Source organism: Trematomus bernacchii, unplaced genomic scaffold (assembly GCF_902827165.1).
Source record: "Trematomus bernacchii unplaced genomic scaffold, fTreBer1.1, whole genome shotgun sequence".
NCBI classification, from domain to species: Eukaryota; Metazoa; Chordata; class Actinopteri; order Perciformes; family Nototheniidae; genus Trematomus; species Trematomus bernacchii.
The window spans coordinates 1,091,356-1,112,950 of record NW_022987524.1 but is presented as its reverse complement, the minus strand read 5'-3'; the positions used below and the strand labels follow the sequence as shown (position 1 = coordinate 1,112,950).

The window sequence follows — 21,595 nt, the reverse complement described above, 5'->3', positions numbered from 1 at the left end:
GTCCGAGTCCAAGTCCGAGTCACCAAGGGAGAGTCGTAGTCGAGTCCGAGTCCAAGTCCGAGTCACCAAGGGAGAGTCGTAGTCGAGTCCGAGTCCAAGTCCGAGTCACCCAAGGAGTGTCCGAGTCGAGTCCGAGTCCGAGTCATCATTACCTGTGTTCGAGTCCGAGTCCAAGTCCGAGTCACCCAAGGAGTGTCCGAGTCGAGTCCGAGTCCGAGTCATCATTACCTGTGTTCGAGTCCGAGTCCAAGTCCAAGTCCGAGTCACCCAAGGAGTGTCTGAGTCGAGTCCGAGTCCGAGTCATCATTACCTGTGTTCGAGTCCGAGTCCAAGTCCGAGTCACCTAAGAAGAGTCCAAGTCAAGTCCGAGTCACAAGTCTTCATGTATTAATCTTCGTGGATATATGTGTTGAAATGTAGCTGCTCCTCTACATTGCTTTTATCCTGTGATGTTATACTAATCTGTCTATTGAACTGCTGTGAAGCCAGTTTGGCTACAATTCTTGTAATAGGTGCTATACAAATATAAAGCTTATTACTAATATTAATATTATTATTATTATATATAAATAAACTATGTTTAAAATGAGTTACCTTTTAGAGAAATGATTATATTTGTAATCCAATATTTTCCTATGGTAAAGTTTTCGTTTTGCACTTTTATTTTGATAGTAATAAGATCGGGACTCTTATTTTGAAGGAACTTTTACCGGTTAAATCGGTTTACTGATAAAGATTTAGCCCCAGAAAGCACATGGCTACTTAGCATGCAAAATGACATCATTCTGCATGTTAAGTAGCCATATGCTTTCGTGTTATCGGCTGAATCTTTATTTATTGATTAGATCACGTTACTCTGATGATAGTGTTCTATCAGCCTATATGTCTGAACTCGATGTTTAGAGTAATGTGTTACGGAGCCTTCTCTTCAATATTGTTTCCACATAACGAGCATTTTGCGCTGCTCTTTTCCAATGTGGAAGCAGAATGTGTGAAAGCATACAGCACGATGCGGGGTGTGTCTCTAGACATCTTTAGACTGGAATAGCGGGGCCCAGTACGTGAACTCGCCTCGCAGCCGGTGCACACGCCAGGATAGAGGACATCAGACTCCAGAGAAAACTTGCTCGAGTCCGAGTCCAAGTCGGAGCGTCAATGTACAAGTCGAGTCCGAGTCATCGTGGGGGGAAAAATTCACGAGTCCGAGTCCAAGTCAGCGTACGCGATAATTCAGGAGTCCGAGTCCGAGTCCAAGTCATCGTGCGCGAGAATTCACGAGTCCAAGTCCGAGTTGCGTCAATCAGTGCGCGAGTCCGAGTCGAGTCACGAGTCCCGAAAATCGGCACTCGAGTACTCCATCTCTGCGTGCACCACATTAAACCAGTCTGCTAGAGTTGGTGGTACTTGGCTTAACAATTTTTTCATTATGGCTTTTTTACTGGCGACTAGCATTACTTTAAACATGTACATTTTAGAGAAACCAAGAAGCTGGTCGTCCACGAACATCGCTTTTTTGTTTTCTCCTGCCAATGAGACTCCATGTATTTGATAATTTTTGCCTTATCATTTGGCTCAGAGGCTCTATAAAGAGCGCAAACAGGAGGGGGCTTACAGGACATCCCTGGCAGCAACCACGCTCCAATTCGACGGGTCCTGAAAGGGAGCCATTTATTTTTATTCTCGCCGTTGGTTTGTTATAAAGAGCCTGTATTGTCTGTATGACATTTTTGTGAAACTGAAATTTGTGCAGAGTTTTGTACAGAAATGACCATTTAACTGAGTCAAACGCCTAGAGTTGTCCTGAATTTGCCGATTTTCAATGAAACCTGTCTGGTCTAAGTGAATGATTTCAGGCAGGATTTTCTCGAGTCTTTTAGCTAATATTGATGCAAAAATCTTGTAATCTTTGTTCAAGAGGCTCACAGGTCGGTAATTTGAACAATCTAGCCCATCTCCTCCCTGCTTGGGGATAACAGTTATTACTGCTTCTCTCCAGGAGGGCGGGTCTCCCCTGTCTGGAGCACCCAATTAAAGGCCCTAAGCAGTAGTGGAGTTAAAGGTTATTTGAACACCTTGTACCATTCAGCTGTGTATCCATCTGGCCCAGGGCTTTTGTTGGTTTTGATCCCAGAAATAGCCCTACTCAATTCCTCACTTGTAATTACTGCCTTTAAAGACTTATTTTGGCTATCTGTCACCGTTGGGAGTCCAGAGTCTCCGCTTGGTCATCGTTGTTTAAACGTATCTGCTATCATCATGACTGACACCCCCCTTCTAGGTCCAGATTTATGAGGCTGAGAAGACCTGTGCCCTGTACTACGAATCCAGTTCAACACACCCTGGATATGTTTGAGTTATCTGGCTTAACTAACCCTAACAAACGCGCTCTCGCTAAGCGGTCCTACGACGCTGGTTATCAACTCGGTAAATCAACCCAGGGTTTCTCCGTCCGGCTGAGTGTACGTTCACATGAAAGGGGCGGGGTTAGCAACATTTGACCAATCACAAACATGGAGAAGCGTACTGACAGCGCAGCGTCATACTTCCTAAATGAAAAGTAAACTATAATATTAGACAAATATGAAGAAGTTAAACTTTAAACATCCATGACTTAAACACTTTATCCAGGATCAAAGCCACATAGCTGCACCTGCAAGGTGAATACAGCTGGTAAAAGAAAAAGTGTTTGAATTCGTACATTAACAGTTTTATGATATCACTGCCCCGTCTAAGACATGAGTGGATCAGACTTTAATTACATTTGACTCGAGTGTTTCGTCAACTTAATGTGTTGCTTAACCTGTTAAGCCCTGAGCCTGTTTTTCAGGTCTCAGGCTCGAAAATGACATTCCCAGAACAAATGACCATATCTTCCCTTCTAAAAGGGTTAAATTAATAATCTTTATTCTCAAAGTAATGATAAACCTGTGAGTTGGATGTAGAAAAGTCAGAATCAATATAGATGTTTTTTATTTTAAAGAAAATTCAGATTTTACATAGTAAAAAACTGTAAATTATAGTGTCCGTCCAAAAATTCTTTTTTACTTATAGTGAAAACTACCCTTGGATGATGGGTTAGTAGACTAAAAGCTTTAGGAATCCAAAGTACAACATATAATAAGTACCCTGTATCAAGATTGATGCAAAACAAGTGACATTTGACCTTTTTAGAGAGATTTAGCAAAAAAAAAACACTTCTGGGGTCATTTGGGTGGATTTTCCATATCTCTGGCCCCCCTTGCTCGATTTATAATCGCTAGAGCCAATGGAATCGAGGGGAAGTTCTACACACACCAACACGTTAACAAATAAGGAGTGAGAGTGACGCATTTAGACGCTTCTTATGAGACTTGTGTTTTGTTTTGGTAAAAATGGTTCATATCTTCAGTTAGCTGAGATTCTTCCCGTTAATCTGGTGCTACACATTAATAGTTTCATAAATGTTAAGAAGCCCTGAGACACAGTCTCGCAGAAAAAACGTTGGGGGGCCCCCATGTGGGGGGGCTCCAGTGCTTAACAGGTTAAAATAATACTTCTGCATACAGTATGTGACACTGTAAGTGTTGCACGGCCAGATACGGCTCAAGAAGCTGACTCAGATAAGGAAATATATGATACATTATTATGTGATATCATGTGATATGAATGATAAAGGGACACATTGACGTCTGCACTCACAGTGCCGCGTACTGTACGTAATGTTACTTTGATCCGGTTACTTATGTTGTGGCAGATATTTAAGTAAGCTTTCTTAACGCTAATGTTATAATAGTCAGATTGCTCTGAAGATGGGAGGTGATATTCTATAAATGTTCACGTTCACACAGTCGGTGATTTTTGCCGGCCGTCATTCCTGCAACGGCAGTTTTTCTGTATTTCCTTTCTCCTGTAATATATGACTTGATCGCTATAAACTCCGCATACGGAGAACTGATTGGTCAGCCGGCGGTGCTTTCACTGAGTTGATCTCTTATATGGAACCAAACCTGTTCCGGAGCAGGCTAGGTGTTCAGCACAAGTTACCATGGAGATCTACCCCGGTAGAAGTGAACCAGCGTCGTAGGACCGGAAACCCAGAGTTAACCCTGAAGTTACCTCGCTAACCGAAAATCCTGCTTCGTAGTACAGGGCACTGATTGAAACCCCTTCTCTTAAGTTTAGCATGATCTGGTTCTGACAGGTGTGTTTCTTGAAGAAAAACAACACCCGCATTCTCCCTTTGAATTTTACCCAAGATTTTACAAACAATAAGTGTGGCTTGATATTAAGTAAGAAAAAGGTTTATAACGCTGTGAGAATGGGTCTGCGGAGAGCATTTCTCCGCGATCCCAACTCGTCTATTACCAACCAGGGAGCTCTATGCAAGTCAATGGGGACTCCCTGTTAGTTAGCCAAGGGATTTTACCTTTTGATCGGATTGAGAAGGCCTGGCATTATCAAACCTGGCATTATTGCAATACTTCTGACATCTCAAAGGCTACCTTACCCCTATTGCTACACACACACATACAAAATCCCTTAACTGAACACACACTTTGGTACTTAAAACACAACATTGAAAACAATAACACAAAGTTGACTCCCTGAACTGAGGTCCTATCTGTGACCCTGTTGGAGCCGTGGTGTTTTGAAGGCTCAGAGGGATAACCTTCCTCTCCCACTAGGGATAGAGGACCCTCTGTAGGTGGATGTAAGCGGCAATGCATTGCAGTTACACCCCCCAATATTACAAGCTTAACAAAACAACTTAAATGCCACTCTAGAAGACAGAGTATAAGAAGAGAAATAATTTTAAAAGATGCTGGTCAATTCCTTCGTATTTAGCAAGTCCGTTGTTTTAGGCAATATTGTAAAACGACTTACATTTAAACTCACCAATATGACATTCGGTCCCCATGCCACTCCGTGAGATAGAATAACTCACATTTCTGTGCGTATTGTTCGGTCAAAGTCTTTCAGATCTCCTAAAAGTATCCAGCTTCTCCTTGAATCCTGTGCGCGAAGCGGGTGTCTCCGTCTCTCTCCCCCGGGAAACCAGCTCAGCCACTTGATCCTCTCCGCCCACATCTCCGGGGGATTGAACATCTTTACCGGCAAGCCCTTTGCAGCCATATCCTTGGTTGCCTCCTCCGCCGAGACGTAGATTCGGTTCTCGTCTTGGAAAAAGACTCTCAGCTTGGCTGAGAATGGGGTCTGAAATCGTATCTTTTTCTCCTGCAGCACCCGTTTTGCCTCCGCATATTCTTTGCGTTTTTTTAGCACCTCTGGGGAGTAGTCATGATCCAAGTTAGCCTTTTTCTCTCGTTAAACAAAACCCAGTTTCTGCCAGGCCGTTGTAATTATCTCCTCCTTGGTTCGGTGGCTCGCAAATGTAACCACTATCGATCTCGGCGGCAAGTCTGCAGGCGGTTTGGTCCCCAAAGCCCGGTGGGCTCTTTCTATCTTCAGGTCCGAAGAGGGCGGAAGATCCAGATTCTCTTTCAGTAACGCCTCAACCAAATAAATCACAGAGGGTGAGTTTTCTTCAGCCCCTTCACAGACACCGTGTATCCTAATATTGTCTCTTCTGGATCGGCCCTCCTGGTCCGTTAGCCTGGCTTCCATGTGTGTCTGTAGCTCCGACACCGCGCCCTCCACGCTTTCTAATCTTTCTTTCGCAATTCTCTCTTCAGCTTCATCAATCCTATTGTTTGTCTTATTTATATCCTCCTTGATGTCCCGCAGCTTCTCGACGTTTTCTTGGCGAAACTCTCTCAATTCTTGAAGAATCACTTCCAGGTTCGCCATGTTTCCCTCCTCACGTTGCCCTTCGGTGTCTCGCTGGCTAAAGCTAGCGCTCCTGCTAGCTCCTCTATCTTCGACGAGGGGCTTGTTGTTCACGGCTTGCTGTCCGCAACTTTATCGTGGTTTGATTTCTTCAGCTGACTTTTAGGCATCTTATGTGCCCCTGCTATGATTTTAATAAACTGAAAACACTTTAGAGCCAAGTTACAGGGGCATTAGATATTAATTTGGGGGGAGCTTTTAAGTTACTCTGCTCCCAGCATGGCCGCTCAACCGGAAGTCCCGACATTAGTCTTTTAATCCTATATATATTCTTAAGGTGATAGTAGGCTGACTTAGTAAGTGGTTTAATGTGACTATTGAAATTCAGGTCAGAGTCCATGACTACACCTAGATTTCTGGCTTTTTCTGTTGTTTTGAACATTGCCAATTGAAGTTCAGCACTGACTTTTAATACGCTCCTCCATGTATCCAAAAACATTTACCTCAGTTTTATGAAAAGAGCCGATACGCAAGGAAGTAGAGGATGCAGACACAGATGCATGCCTGTATTGTAAGCATGTTTGTGTGTGTCTTGCCGTTTCATTTCAGCCATGTTGATATCATTTATTTAGTTTGGAGCCTCAACGTTACCAATCTGGCAAATGGAACCACCCTCTTTGTGATATTAATGCAGGCCCGCCCCTCCCTACACGCAGGTCACGCAGACTGCGTGGGGCCTCACCTTGCGGAGGGGGCCTCACCTCGCAGAGGGGGCCTCATCTTGCGGAGGGAGCCTCATCCGAAGCGCAAATGCGGCGCACCTTTATGATTTATAATTACTGTAAGCACGCCACAGTTTCGCTGCTGCGAGGCTCCGGCGCGTGCTCCACTAGCCCGTCCCCCACCCCACAACCCCCCGTCCCCCACCCGTCGATGCTCGCGACACAGAGGGCCTCATCACAAAACTTTGCGTGGGGCCACAAGTTGGCCAGGGCCCTGTATTAATGTCAGTGTTATTGTGAAATAGTAATAATTGTACAGTCGATGACGGTTGTGTTGTCATATCTACATTCATGTTACCATTTACTTGGCTTGAAAACTAAAAGCTTAATAACAATTTTCATTTGTTTTGATCCCAGGAGGCTCATCCCCACCCTGAGTTCTATGAGAGAATCATCCCTACACTCAGACACAAGGTACAGTCCACCAAACTGCCCTCAGATCTGTCATCTCTTCATTCACAAACACATGACCTCAAAGTCAAACTGCCATAACTGTGGCCGCCAAAGGGGACATTTCTGTGGAGTGACTGACAGAGGGAACGTTAGAGCTACTGGTCACATTTATGGGTAATGAAAGCTGTATCTAATGCAGCCATTGCATTTGTTGAAATGTTTTTTTTGTCACATTACACTGAAGGCAACCATCTTTAAGTTTGGAGTTTATGAAGACGTGTGGTGTCAGATATTGCTCCCTCTCTCCTCTCCTCTCAGGATGTGGGTCTCAACACTGACGCTGTGGTCTGCCACTTCCCCTCCTCCTGCCACACAGACGGTCAGACAAAGTCTCTGGCCCTCCCCCTCCACTCCTCGAGGGGGGGCAACCAGGGCCAGTCCCTGTCAACCACCCATCAGAGTCTCAGGAACATCCAGGTCTGTTCCACCTCCTCAAACAAACACCCAGGTAAGATACAAAGCTACAGGAGCGTTTGATGCATGTTTAACTTGTTTTCAATTAAGACACGCGACCAGCGCTCCCAGAGCTAAACAAAGTTTGACTTTTGGAATGCAGAACCGCTTGTTATGTTACGAGGGACAACCAATTACAGCTTTCGTTCCGTAAATATGGAGAAGTTATTCATTTTACTGCAGGTCTTTTGTTACACTAACTTTAAACTTGTTATGAGCACTGCTGTTCTGATTTGACTAACCAACTTTACAAAAAAACACTTATTTAAATGTGCTGTTGTTGCTGGAGATAGGGTTGCCTGGAGAGACGGAGTGGAAGAAATGCAGCAAAGTGACCCCTTTCTTTGCTGTGCTTGTTTATTGTATAATTATAGGCTGACTGTTGTATTGATTACAAAGATCACACAAAGACAGTTTCTTCATAAGCTTTTTATTTGATTAGTGCCTGTGCTAGCAGCTAGCTGAACCTTAGCAGATAGTAGGATTATGGTTACTCAAACAAATCGTCTTGAGAAAAAACTTTAAAATGAACTGTGAGTTTGCACAGATTACACTTTGTTTGGTACAGTAAATGGTCATTTCTGTTTCAGAGAACTGCACTATCTGTGGAATATTCCGGATCTCTGCCCACTGCGTCACCTGCCTGCTGGGGCTGTGCTCAGAGTGTGACCGGCTGTACCACTCCTACCCAGAGAGGGCCAACCACCGACGAACAGCTGTCTCTTCCTCGTTATCTTCATCATCATCACAAAACAAAAACAGTCACAGGTTAGCAATATAGAATATGTGCTAGTTCTGACTGCTTTCAGTCAAAATCAATTATTACTCAGCTTTGATGAATACTTGATTCTGAAGGCCAATCACGGCATTCTGAGGTCTATTATTTAAGATTATCTGTCTGATCATTTCAAAATCAACAAAATGATCCCTTACTTTTCTCTCTCTTCAGGATTCATTTAAAGGTCTCAACAAGTGTATATGTCCGCCTCCTAGGGTTGAGGAGTCATTGTATTTGCTGCTCAGCTTTGGTTAAGTGTGTCTTCCCTGTGAATTAGACAGGAGGTTTTTTGTTAAACTATATCATAATTTTTGTTAGGAATAAAGGGAAATTAAATGCTTACAAATCTACATACTGTTTTCTATTGCCAAGACTATGCTTCCTTTCAGGGTTTATATTGCCCTCAAAAAGCTCAACCCATAAAAATCTTTAGAACACAGTCAGTAAATGCTGACCATGGCAAAGATTAGTGACAATTAAAACACAATGGAAGTCAAAGTGCTAGAACTTAGTGCTACTGGGACGATGACATGATAAGTGAGTGAACAAAACCAATGTCTGGATGCTCAGTATATTCAGTCTATACAAATTAACACAAAAGTCTTACAGTCCCTCTTTCTGTTTCAGTTCTTCCACCTGGTGTTGCCTGCACTGCACTAAAGTCAACTCTGTCCGCAACGTGCTGTGTGAGGAGTGTGAGCGCCCTCGCTTGGAGTTGATCAGCTCTAAAGCAGATGAATCTCAGCCTGCCACCGTCACTGGTCTGTTTCTTCTCCTGGTGCATCATACAGCTCCACTATCCAGTCCCACCTCCCTTATGTGCTATTTCGTAAACTGAGATTAACTCAAATCAAATAAATCTATAGCCTCTATCCTTCCCTTTCTTCTCCTGCGGTCACATTTGAAAAAGTTAGCCTTGTAAACGTGAAAAATGTTTGATGTATTGGTTAATGCTGTTCGTAATTTAAAGTGGACCTATCATGCTATATTTAAATGATATATTGTAGGGCCATACCTATATAAGGTATATTTATACGTTTCTGTTTTCAAAATACCAAACAGATCATGTATTTTAGCCATGCCTCATTTCGCTCTATGTGCTGTTTGCTGTCTACGGGTCTGATTCTGCTGACCACGCCCCCCTGCAGGAGAGGGGAGACGTGCTCTGATCAGCTGCTGGGCTGTCAGAAGAGAGGGAGAAAAAGAGATCTCCGTCCTCCGTGTTTTATTATATAGAGTCGTTATTCATTTGTTTTAAAGCTCAATAAATAACAAAGAAGACCTTTGACCGGCACTTTTCTAATTTTGTCCGGAAGATTTAAACTTTAACGGACATCTTGACCGGCGAAAGAAACTGAAACTGAAACTCTGCCGCACGGTCCCCTCGTTCCTTGGAAGAGGCGGAGAGGTGGGTGTTTGTCATCTGCTGGTGGACTAACCGGAGAGAATTACAGTGCTTGCCTCGACGGGGAGGGATTGCATTGAATTAAAGCAGCGGGAGCAAACGCTTGCCTCGGGGAGGGAGAAAGAAAGCCACAGCGGAGAATAAACAGAAGGGTAACCATGGTAACTATGGGCGGGAAGTCTTCTTCGCTGCTTTTGTGGCAGACTACAGCGCCACTTACAGGCCTGGCATATGTACTACAGCGTCTCCAGCGCTTTCGAACGGCAATGGCCGTGGCTGTCTCCTCCTGATTGGTGGAGTTGGCCCAATAGCCGTAGCGCCACTTTCCTGACATCAGTAAAGTGTTCAAATCTGGATCAGTTTTTATCAGATTCGTTGCAGCCCCTTTTTTAGAGATTTGGGTATGGAGGAAAATAAAGAGGGTTGTGTTTTCTGACACTTGGTGAGTTCCCTGGAACACCGGGGACACATATTCATGTATAAAAGACGTACAAAAGTGCATTTTGCATGATAGGTCCCCTTTAAATTATGAAAGCAATACTCTATTTTAATATTGACACCTGCAGAAAGTGTTGAGTTGTATTGACAGCTAATTCTAATTAAGAAAGAGTGGAAAAGAAGACGGCTTTAACGGCCATTTTGAAAAATGTAATTTGTTCTTGTGTTCGTGTGTTCTTCTTAGAGTGGCAGTGTAAGAGCTGCACCATGGTGAATGCAGCCAGCAGTATTCTGTGTGAAGTGTGTGAAAGACCGCGTTTAGCCACACGACCTCCAGTGACCCCGTCACAACCACCAATCACACCCCCCAGACCTCCAGCACCAGTACTGGCATGCCCGGTGACCCAGATAGCCAGGTCAGTTGTGTTGTGTGTGTTGTGTGTGTGTGTGTGTGTGTGTGGTGGTGTGTGTGTGGTGTTGTGTGTGTGTGTGTGGTGTGTGTGTGTGTGTGTGTGTGTGTGTGTTGTGGTGTGTGTGTGTGTGTGTGTGTGTGTGTGTGTGTGTGTGTGTGTGTGTGTGGTGTGTGTGATGTTGTGTGTGTGTGTGTGTGTGTGTGTGTGTGTGTGTGTGTGTGTGTGTGTGTGTGTGTGGTGTGGGCGGGCGGGCGGGTGGTCGGTCCCTGCAGGTGAGGATCAGAAACTTGGTCTCCAGTTCAAATAAAAACCAGTGTGTGTTATCATGTTTGATCAGAGACTTGGTCCGTATTACAAATAAAAACAGTATACGTGTGTGTATGTAAGCAATCCTCGCAACTGATTATCAGAAACTTGTTCCCCAATTTAAAAAAAAAACATTGGGGATGTGCTGTTTATCATGTTTGGTTTTACCCATGCTAACAATCTGGCTTTTTCTATATACATTTATATTAAGCCGCCACGAGAAAAAGCGCTGAGAGACATTAGAAACAATGCAGTATTAAAATCTGCTCATTTAAAGGAAACCGAAACAAAATATCATGGGAATAACCAGAAAAGCAAGTCGTATAAAATCAATGTCTTACATAGCCTTCAGAGTGATCCTGCTCTCTGCAGCAACACTCCGGAAATGAATCCTCACTTCACTTGATCTGTGTTCATGAGTGCTACAGGATAAATACATCGACCTCTGATTAAAGCTTTCTGCTGACCAGCTTCTTCAAAGGTTCCTTGAAGAACAAAGGTCTTCAGACCCCCATCAGTTAAAGATGATGTATGTTGCAACATTAATACACCTGGAAAATGTGGGCTCCCAATGATTTTGAGCCTTGATATGCATGATCCTGTAAATACTCATTTTGTTCTCTAGTGTCTTTGTTGTCGAGTACCTTAGCTGTTTAAAGGAGAGCCAAAAAAGAGGAAATATTTGCACCACAGATAAATGACAATGAGTACCAAATAGAAAAAGGTCTGTAATGTCTTCAGAAAAAGTGAAAAGGTGACATATATTAAATAATACTGAATAATTTGTTTATGTTTTAGGGAGTTGTATACATGTATGTACAGTATGTCCTAATGACACCCTTTGAAGTGATTTATCATGTGCTAGAATAAACTCTAACATATGAGATCACATGAGAATGTGTTTTCACAAGTAAATGAATATTTATACTATTTACTTTTACAATATTTAATAACAAGAGGAAAGTTTACAGCAAGCAAAACCTGTTTTAATGTTCATAAACAACCATAAAGACTAAAGAGTCCCATTAATGCATTTTTGGTTTCTCCGTTCCCTGTAATGTGTTATATACAGTCCCCTCCAAAACTATTGGAACAGCAAGGCCAATTGCTTTATTTTTGCTGTATACTGAAAACTAGTCTACAAACGGTGTGTTAACATTTTTGAACAGTCCGGCCTTCCTTATAGTTGTATTCTAAAGTATATTTATGAACCAATCAATTCAGATTAATTGGATTTGTGAGCATATTTAAATATTTGCTGAAAAAATGTTTGTACACAGTTTTAGGCACAGATATGAAAATGATGATAAATGTTCTGTTCTTTGTTTACTAAGTCTCTCCCTCTCTCTCTCAGTGGGTGTGTCAGTTCTGTACCTACCTGAACTACTCTCCTGCGACAGTGTGTGAGATGTGTGACCTGGCTCGTCCGGAGCCCGCCCCCCTCCCTGTGAAGCTGCGCCCCCCCTCTCCTGTCAGACGGGTGCCGGCCCTGCCAATCAAACCCACGGGCCCCGCTCCTGAAGACCTGGACTCCTGGAGGCAGAGGCTGATGAAGGAGGAGGGCCTGAAGCTGATCCAACTGATCAGAGTGAGTCCACCATCTGTCTTTGTCCTCTAATCCAGAACACACTTGGAAACAATTCAAAACTGACACCTACATATGGAATGCCATTTAAGCCAAAATTAAATACATAAATAATTAAATAAATACATATATATATATATATATAAATATGCCTATGAAATAAATTCTGAAATAAATAAATGAGGCAATAAATATGTATACATGTACATTTAAATACACATTTATTTATTTCATGGGACTTGTATTTCATAATGGCACATTTATTTATATCAGGGGACTTGTATTTCATAATGACACATTTATTTATTTCAGGGGACTTGTATTTCATAATGACACATTTCCATTTCTTATATGCAAATGAACGGGGCGTGGTTAGCTCACAGATCCAGACCAAAGCAAACCGGTTCCGGTTCAAGAACCGTCCTTGTGCTTTTCTGGTGCTTAACTGGTTCTTCTCTGGTTCTGCCCCTTTTCCACCAAACCGGTTCCAGAGCCAGTTCCGGGCTACAGCCTGATTTAGCTCTGGTTCTTCCTGTTTCAGCCGCAGCGGAGCCGGCTCTAAACACCGAAAACCGGTTCTTAGCTGACCCCACTTGGCTGCCCGGCAAGAACCAAGAACCACGCTCACGTCGGAAGGGGGCGAGATTAACCTGAGCCATAATAACAGTTTATGGCGAGTACGGCAAATGAAAGTTGTAACAAGCAGTAGTGCTGAGCAAAGTGACTAGAAGGCAACCACACACTTATAAAAAAATAACACACTTTATAAAGTCAGGCAACACTAACCAGGCTTCGTGTGATTCTGTTTATTTGTACCTTACTTTGACCATCCGTTCGCTGTTATTGATCATTGTGGAGAGCAGGCAGACGTTTTGTTTGTTATTATAGCAGCTATCGGATGGAATCAATACATGGGCTGCACAGGTTGTCATGTCCGACTATCACAAGTAGAATCATAATGAAAAGGTAAAATGTGCCTGTAGGAAACGGCTTATGCCACAATAGGATAGCAACAAGTAGTCAAGATAGTCAGTTTAGCTTCGGTTGCTGTTGCATAACTAATAATAATAATAATACATTTAATTTATATAGCGCTTCTCATCTGCCAAGACAAATCTCGAAGCGCTGTATAAAAATTGAAATACGTCAGCTTTGTAAGGAGCACTTGGTGGTCAACAGTGTCAAAAGCCTTCCTGAGATCAAGGATGACAGCACCTACATATGGGCTCGTGTCCAACATAGATTGAACCTTTTCCACAAAGACACAGTTAGCTGTCTCAGTGGAGTGGTGAGCACGGAAACCAAACTGCATTGGGTGGAGTGGAGCGAAGCCTTTATCTAAATGTTTGGTGATTAGTTTTGACACCCATTTCTCAGCTACCTTAGAGACACAGGGGAGGATGCTGATTGGTCTGTAGTTGGACATTATTGCCTTATCCCCAGATTTAAAAATCGGTGTCACCGTGACCACCTTCCAGGATGATGGAACTTCCCTCGTGCTGATAGATTGATTTACTAGCCTAATAATTGGTTTTATTAGACCGTCAATATTTGTCTTTATAAAGTTGGTGTCTAAATCATCTGCATCCCATAAAAAGGTGCAGTAGAAGGACTTTAGCAGCATCATAAGAGGCCAACAAGAGTGCCAGGGGTGTGTCTCTGTGCTGAAGGAAGGTTGTGAACAGCTATCCAGGATAGTCTCTAAAGACTTTCCAAGGGGTAACAATGCTGCTGCTGGGGTACTGATCTAGTGGATCTAGTGTTGATGTCATCTGTCTACCTTATCCTCTTAAAATACTCTGTCTAACATTATCTGTACATTACATTACATTACATTACATTACATTACATGTCATTTGTTAGACACTTTTATCCAAAGCGACTTACATACATTCAGTACTGTGGACAATCCCCACAGGAGCAATTTGGGGTGAAGTGTCCTCCCCTGATTCGAAGTCCAGTACACTATCCACTGAGCCACAGCCTCCCAGTATTGTGAACACTTTTAACGCTTATTAAATATAGCAGAAAACATGCATTATTCTACTCAGGAGGGGAGTTTGACAGGGGATCACTCAAACACTTGATTGTACTTGTGGGAGTAGTCCAAGTAGTACTGAGTCCAACAGTACCAATTTTATTAAGAACTTATGGATACAAATCATTTTATCTCTCATCAAATATAGCAGAAGTGGCTTGAGTTTGTTCTCAGGGACTTTGAGAGAGTATTACCCAAAAAGTGCACAGTAAAAGTAGCCTACTTCATTTTATTGTAGCAGTCAAACTAGGACTGAGTCAAACAGTGTCAGTTTTATAAAGAACTTATGGTACAAATGACTTGTATTGCAAATAAAGCAGAAAAGAACATGCATTATTTGACTCTTGTACAGCGATTACCGTAAAGGCGCTATTAATTGCGCACTCAAAAATGAATAGCTGCTGATTTGACCAAGCGAACGCGAGAGACGGCTGAGTTGACCGCAGTTATGCAACAGCAACCGAAGCTAAACTGACTATCTTGACTACTTGTTGCTATCCTATTGTGGCATAAGCCGTTTCCTACAGGCACATTTTACCTTTTCATTATGATTCTACTTGTGATAGTCGGACATGACAACCTGTGCAGCCCATGTATTGATTCCATCCGATAGCTGCTATAATAACAAACAAAACGTCTGCCTGCTCTCCACAATGATCAATAACAGCGAACGGATGGTCAAAGTAAGGTACAAATAAACAGAATCACACGAAGCCTGGTTAGTGTTGCCTGACTTTATAAATTGTGTTATTTGTTTATAAGTGTGTGGTTGCGTTCTAGTCACTTTGCTCAGCACTACTGCTTGTTACAACTTTCATTTTCCGTACTCGCCATAAACTGTTATTATGGCTCAGGTTAATCTCGCCCCCTTCCGACGTGAGCGTGGTTCTTGGTTCTTGCCGGGCAGCCAAGTGGGGTCAGCTAAGAACCGGTTTTCGGTGTTTAGAGCCGGCTCCGCTGCGGCTGAAACAGGAAGAACCAGAGCTAAATCAGGCTGTAGCCCGGAACTGGCTCTGGAACCGGTTTGGTGGAAAAGGGGCAGAACCAGAGAAGAACCAGTGAAGCAACAGAAAAGCACAAGGACAGTTCTTGAACCAGAACCGGTTTGGTTTATTGGCAGTTTGCAAACCACTGAAGAGTACTGGAGTGTGAAACAAGAGCTATTGAGTCAGTGTTGTGGTGCTGTTGCTCTGGTCTGGATCTGTGAGCTAACCACGCCCCGTTCATTTGCATATAAGAAATGGAAATGTGTCATTATGAAATAAAAGTCCCATGAAATAAATAAATGTGTATTTAAATGTACATGTATACATATTTATTGCCTCATTTATTTATTTCAGAATTTATTTCATAGGCATATATATATATATATGTATTTATTTAATTATTTATGTATTTATTTAATTTTGGCTTAAATGGCATAGAGAGGCGAAGTCCCTCCCCTTCCGGTTGAGCTCCATGGGACCTTATTTCGGAAAAGTTATGCATTGAAGTCAATGGAGAGAGAAAGATTATCTTTCGATCCCGTTTGAATTGTGGCACGAATTACACATATGATGTTTGTCAATTTAAAAGATAATTTTGCAAGTCAAAAAAATAATAATGTGTCGTAAAACTGTGAAGTAACACTTTGTTTTGTGTGAAACTGCTCAATGACCTACATCTCCCGTCTCGCACCACACACCAAGACGGCCGTCACGTTGGCACATTTCACTTCTTTCTTTCAGAATGAGGCGAAAAGTATTAAAAGAGGTGAAAATCACTCCAAGTCTGGGCATGTTGAGAGCTGTACATACACACAAGGGGAGTTAGTCGGTTCCGTAAGAGCCAGCATGCGGGACCGGGATTCTGGGATTTGTAGTCTTTCTAGTTGCGTATTTTTCATAGTCTTATATTTCAACAGTTTTACGACAAACTGTGACTTTTTTGACATGGAAATTATTATTTAAGATTGACAAACATCATATGTGTAATTCGTGGCATAATTCAAACGGGATCGAAAGATAATCTTTCTCTCCCCATTGACTTCAATGCATCATTTTTCAGAAATAAGGTCCCATGAGTCGGAAGTAGATGGGCGGGACTTCGCCTCTCTATTCCATACCTACACACTCCCACACTGTAGGGTCACTCTTGCCCCTTTTCCACCAAACCGGTTCCAGAGCCGGTTCCAGGCTACAGCCTGATTTAGCTCTGGTTCTTCCCGTTTCCACCGCAGCGGAGCCGGCTCTAAGCACCGAAAACCGGTTCTTAGCTGACCCCACTCGGCTGCCCGGCAAGAACCAAGAACCAATACTTCACGCTTACGTCAGAGGCTGGGGGCGGGATTAACCTGATCAACAACAACAAAATGCAGCAAATTCTGTTCAGCAATACACACAACTACGAACCAGCATGGATGCCAGTAAATGCAAGCAGCAGTGGACCACTGAAGAGACAAATGACCTCCTCTGGCTTTGGTCAATGCAAGAGGTACAGAGGAAGTTGGACGGCACAACGCGGTCTAAAGCTATTCTCCAGCAGCTGCAGCCGGAGTTGGCCCTGCTGGATACCACCGGACTCTGGAGCAAATAAGCAACAGACTAAAAAAACTCAAGAAAGACTACCGGGATCATTGTTGTTGTTGTCGATATATGTGATTTTCGCGCAGTGTGGGTGTCATAAGAAGGCACTAAACGTTTACGTGATGACGCAAACGATGATGCAATGACGCAGCTTCCCTCGAGCTCCACTCGAGCTCTGAGCAGTGGAAACACAAGTGGTGCTACAGAGAAGAACCGATTCAGCACCAGAAAAGCACAAGAACAGTTCTTAAACCAGATCCGGTTTAGTGGAAAAGGGGCATCTGAGTGTCCTTCTTTAAGGTGGAGGGTTTGAATACAGAACCAAGCTTTGAAAATAACCGACTTACCTCTCTCCAGTAGAAACAGGTCATAACTTTTATGAAACCATGGATTCAAATCATCATCCCTGAGAAGAAAAAAATGAATAATACTGAAACTCCTAAAATTCTTTAGCGCCATTTCCTTCCCTTGTAAACCTCTTCTCCTTTTGAGTGTTGTTTGTGAGCGGATTGGTTTTTGCAAAAGTCCCTGTACAGTCAAATGAAGACGCTTACAGTTTTCTGGACTCACTTCTATATCACAATTATATTATTATTATTATATCACAAAAAGTCTAGCTTAGTTTGCATACTTTACAAGTACATGTTTGCACCTAACTACTAGTGCACAGGTTGTTCCATGAGGGACACAAACCGCATTCCACATAATCAGCTAGGGTCCTTAACGCTTAACTTGAAGATGCTAACTGAGTGTGAGTAGGGAAGAAGAGAGGGAAGGGGTTGGCTTGGAATTGGTGTCTGTATTCTAGTGTTTCTGTCCTTTCTGTGTGTGTCAGGACGGGGAGAAGAAAGGAGTGAGTCCAGAGGAGGTGTTTACAAGCATGAGGGTAGCAGGAGACAGCAGCATCCTGCCCTGCAGATGGTTGAAGACGGAGCTCCCTCTGCTGCTGGACAACATCACAACGCTGGTGGCAACATCTCCCCTTTCAGTCAGTATGCCTCTCTCACTACAATTTAAGTCTGTTAGATCCTGTTAATGGTTTAATGTTTTTGCACAATTTAAAAACACACAAACATACGAGATAACAAACGATTAACAGTGCAGGAAGAGTAAAAAAAAACATTGGGCTTATTTAAAGCCTCTAAATAATGTTAATTAAATTCAGCATTTTATATAAAACACAAGATCAATATACAAACCATTTCTTAAATTCAATAAAAATGGCAAACTTTAAGAACAACATATACTCTACTTAAAATGTAAATAAAGTAACGTATTTTTTAAAGCAATGCAGCAAGATACAGATCTGTGTTCCCCTGAAATGGATGGAAAATGTAGCTCTAATTTTTAAGTTCCTCTGTTTCCTGGTAGTGATTAGGCTCGGTTGAGACGAGCGAGACCGACGCAGACCTGCGCAATAGCGACCGCCGTCTTGCTAGTGCGTTGCATGATGGTTAGTAATTTTGTCCGACTTGCTCTGGAGGCTCGACTGCATGAGACGTTGAAATCTCGCGGGACAAAGATGCCGGCAGCCTTGAGAGCGAGGCGGAGCAGTTTCTCTCCACGAGCTGCAGAAGCGAAATGCTTGATGGGAAACGACTCGCTGGTATCTCGAGCTGAGCGCTCATTGGTGGGTTTTACCCCGTGCTGGTGATGAAACTCTCCAATTGCCTCCGCAAAAGTGTTTTGTTGTTTTGTGTCAGTTTTACATCGCCACTTCCATTCACATTTTTCATCATTGTTCCACAATGTTTATCATCATGAAATTAATATCTATATATGTTATACTATACTTGCACTGCTTACCGTTTTGCCAGTGACGTGCAGTCAGTGGAGGCAGGGGAGGCAGAGCCTCACCTGTCATACTCCAATGTAACGGAAAAACAACTAAAGAAAAACGAAATAGTAATAATAATAAAATGTCTCCACTGATCTGTGTTGTAAGTGTGATTTATGTATGATTCTAATCGCTTTTTATAGTCAAAATCAGCAAATTTGCCGAGCTCCGCTACGGGAGCGATGAGAAGTGAGGCAGGGACGAGCTCTGCCTCTCGTAAGCCCACAGTAACTTGCTGGAGCACGGACACTAATTTAGCGCGGGCACTTATTTTGTGAGCGCGCTCAAGCCAGTTACTGTGGGGTAGGTGAGGCACAGATGAGATCTGCCTCACCTCAGAATGCGTCACCCCCAGTGGCGGCCGGTCCATAGGGGCGCTAGGGGCGCCGCCCCACCTCTTCCCATATTGAAAAAAAAAAAAAAAATAATAATTAAAATTAAAATAAAAAAAAAAATATATGTTTAAAAAAATATATATGTTTTTATTTTTATTTTTAATGAACAAGGTAAATATTATATAATTGGTGTCAGTAAAATGTATAATCTACAATAAAATCTCGTTTAAAATTGTGTTACGATGTCGAAAGTTACTGATAAGTCACATGTTTCCTGCCTGGCCTTGCCCATGCACCTTCTCTCGTCTGGGCGCTAAGAGAGGAGCCTTCAACCAGTGCAGCAGCAGCCACCAGCAGCTGACTGTTGCTATCTGTAACGTGTAAACTATGCCGCGAAAATATAATTTCAGCCAATCAGCGTCGTCAAAGATGACGGTCACCGGGCGCCAATGTCAGCGCCCAGTGCAGTCTGTGAGTAGTTTGGACAGTGACTCGTATCCGGTTGACGCAGTAGTTGATGAGGATGGCTTTGTGTGCAGGTGGAGTCTCCGGACCTCGGTCCGCGCCTAATTCTGTTCAAGAGCTAATCTCCAATCCTTTCGAAAGGAGAAGTTTGGCAGATAAATTGTTGCTTAAAGACCTTGCACCGGACCAACCCGATTTGAATATATCGCAGCAATCTCGTGAAAAAGACAACATTTATACACGAGGCTTCACAAGTAGCTGGTACACAAGAAAGGCTTGGCTAGCTGGATGCAAACAGGTAAATGCTGTCTTTTGTTTCCCATGCTTGGATATCACTTTATATGTAGAGAGGAGGTTTCCCATGGTTGTTAGAAGTTTATTAATAAGTGGGCATTTATCACAGAAGTGATTGTTCTGTCTCCACGTTTGTTGCATTGTCTGTGATGTATTTTCCAACGGTTATAGCTCCTGTTCTGTCCCAGCAACACTACACGGTTTGCAGCTCCACCACATTTTTGGTTTATCTTCGGTGTCGCTTAAAATCTGCTTCCCATCGGACTAAAACCTCCACGTAATCTGAAGACAGATACTTGAAGTTATTTAAACCTTTTGCAAACTTTATGTTCTTTCTTGCTCTAGCCTTGCCAGTTACATTGTACATAACACATATATTATCATTATGCTAACTGGTTGTTCGTGTTAGACGATGTAGCTTTTTCATTTCTGAGTTATTGCTATATGTAAATAAGCCTGTTTGTAAATAATCCTCAGAGAAACAAAGAATAAACACAATTTATGACATTTTGTGCTGTGGTTATTTTTTTTAAATTGCATTTATTCACAGTTCAGTTTGAAATGCTGTAGTGACTTGTATTGAACCACTTAAATATTTATAATTAATGCTACTGAAAAGATGCTATTAATTTTATATCTCACATGCAGTTCACTGTAAAGCTACTTGGTGAAGGTGTTGGTTCATAAAACATGAACAGTTTTAAGAAAGAAAAAAACAGACCAGTTCTGAGAACACAAATTCCTGGTAAAGTAGTAGATGTTCAGGTTGATAAATAATATTTTCCACACTGAAGATTATGGAGGTATTGATCAGTCTTCTCATATTTTTAAGCCTCGATTTCTCCTTTCCCCCCCCCTCTAACATCACCAGAAGTCATCATTTAAGGGGTCATTTCTCGAAAAAAATTTCCGGGGGGCAACCCCCCGGACCGTCCGGGTAGGTCACTTACGGTACGTCAAGAGCCCCACCAAAAAAAAAGACCACCGGCCGCCACTGGTCACCCCACAGAAACTGGCTGGAAAGCGGGCCCTAAGCGCATGCCTGTTCCCATCTCACTGTAGGTCACCAATGTAATGTATGTAGATCCCTTTATTACATTTATCCTCGCCATCCATAGTCTCTAAATAACTTATTTCACGTATATATGATATTTAGGCTCGCTGGTCTCAACGGCAATGAAAATGCACCAGGGGAGGCAGCCATAACCTCTGCCGCACTGAAGGGGGCGCATGTGAGCCCACAGGTTCTTGTTGCTACTGTAATTCTACGCAGAGACGGTAGACGTAACAACAAACTAGACTTTTGAAACTACAGGAAGATAAGGAGGACTTTTACAAAAAAGTAATAGAGATTGTTGTCCAGAAGGATAGCATGGACTTATATTCATCTTCAAGTCAAGGTAAGACCACATTTGTAATGAAAATGGGATCTTACTAAGAAAGAACAATCCAATATTTAGATTTTGGCTATCCTTTTGTTGAACGGTCTGTTTAAAATGAATCGAAGCATCAGACTAAAAAAGCTTTTGAAAATAACCGAATATTTCGATTAAGGTCAAAATATAATATTTGTAAATCTGACTCAGTGAGTCAGTGCCTCACCAGCCATGAACCTCACCGCACGTCACTGCCGTTTTCATACTTTATATATCTTATCATATTCATACACACTGTTAATACTGT

At 42.6% G+C, this 21,595-nt stretch overlaps 1 protein-coding gene across 1 annotated transcript in view; it reads left to right on the top strand.

Annotated features, from left to right (window-relative positions):
* The window catches only part of LOC117473196 (E3 ubiquitin-protein ligase RNF31), a gene marked incomplete in the record, with an annotated part of 85,460 nt that overhangs the window by 34,423 nt on the left and 29,442 nt on the right, over nt 1-21,595 (top strand). The window contains 8 exon segments of the mRNA XM_034118716.1: nt 6,906-6,962; nt 7,260-7,449; nt 8,045-8,222; nt 8,860-8,993; nt 10,320-10,460; nt 10,463-10,491; nt 12,149-12,382; nt 17,817-17,969. Coding sequence (XP_033974607.1) covers nt 6,906-6,962; nt 7,260-7,449; nt 8,045-8,222; nt 8,860-8,993; nt 10,320-10,460; nt 10,463-10,491; nt 12,149-12,382; nt 17,817-17,969 — 1,116 coding nt within the window.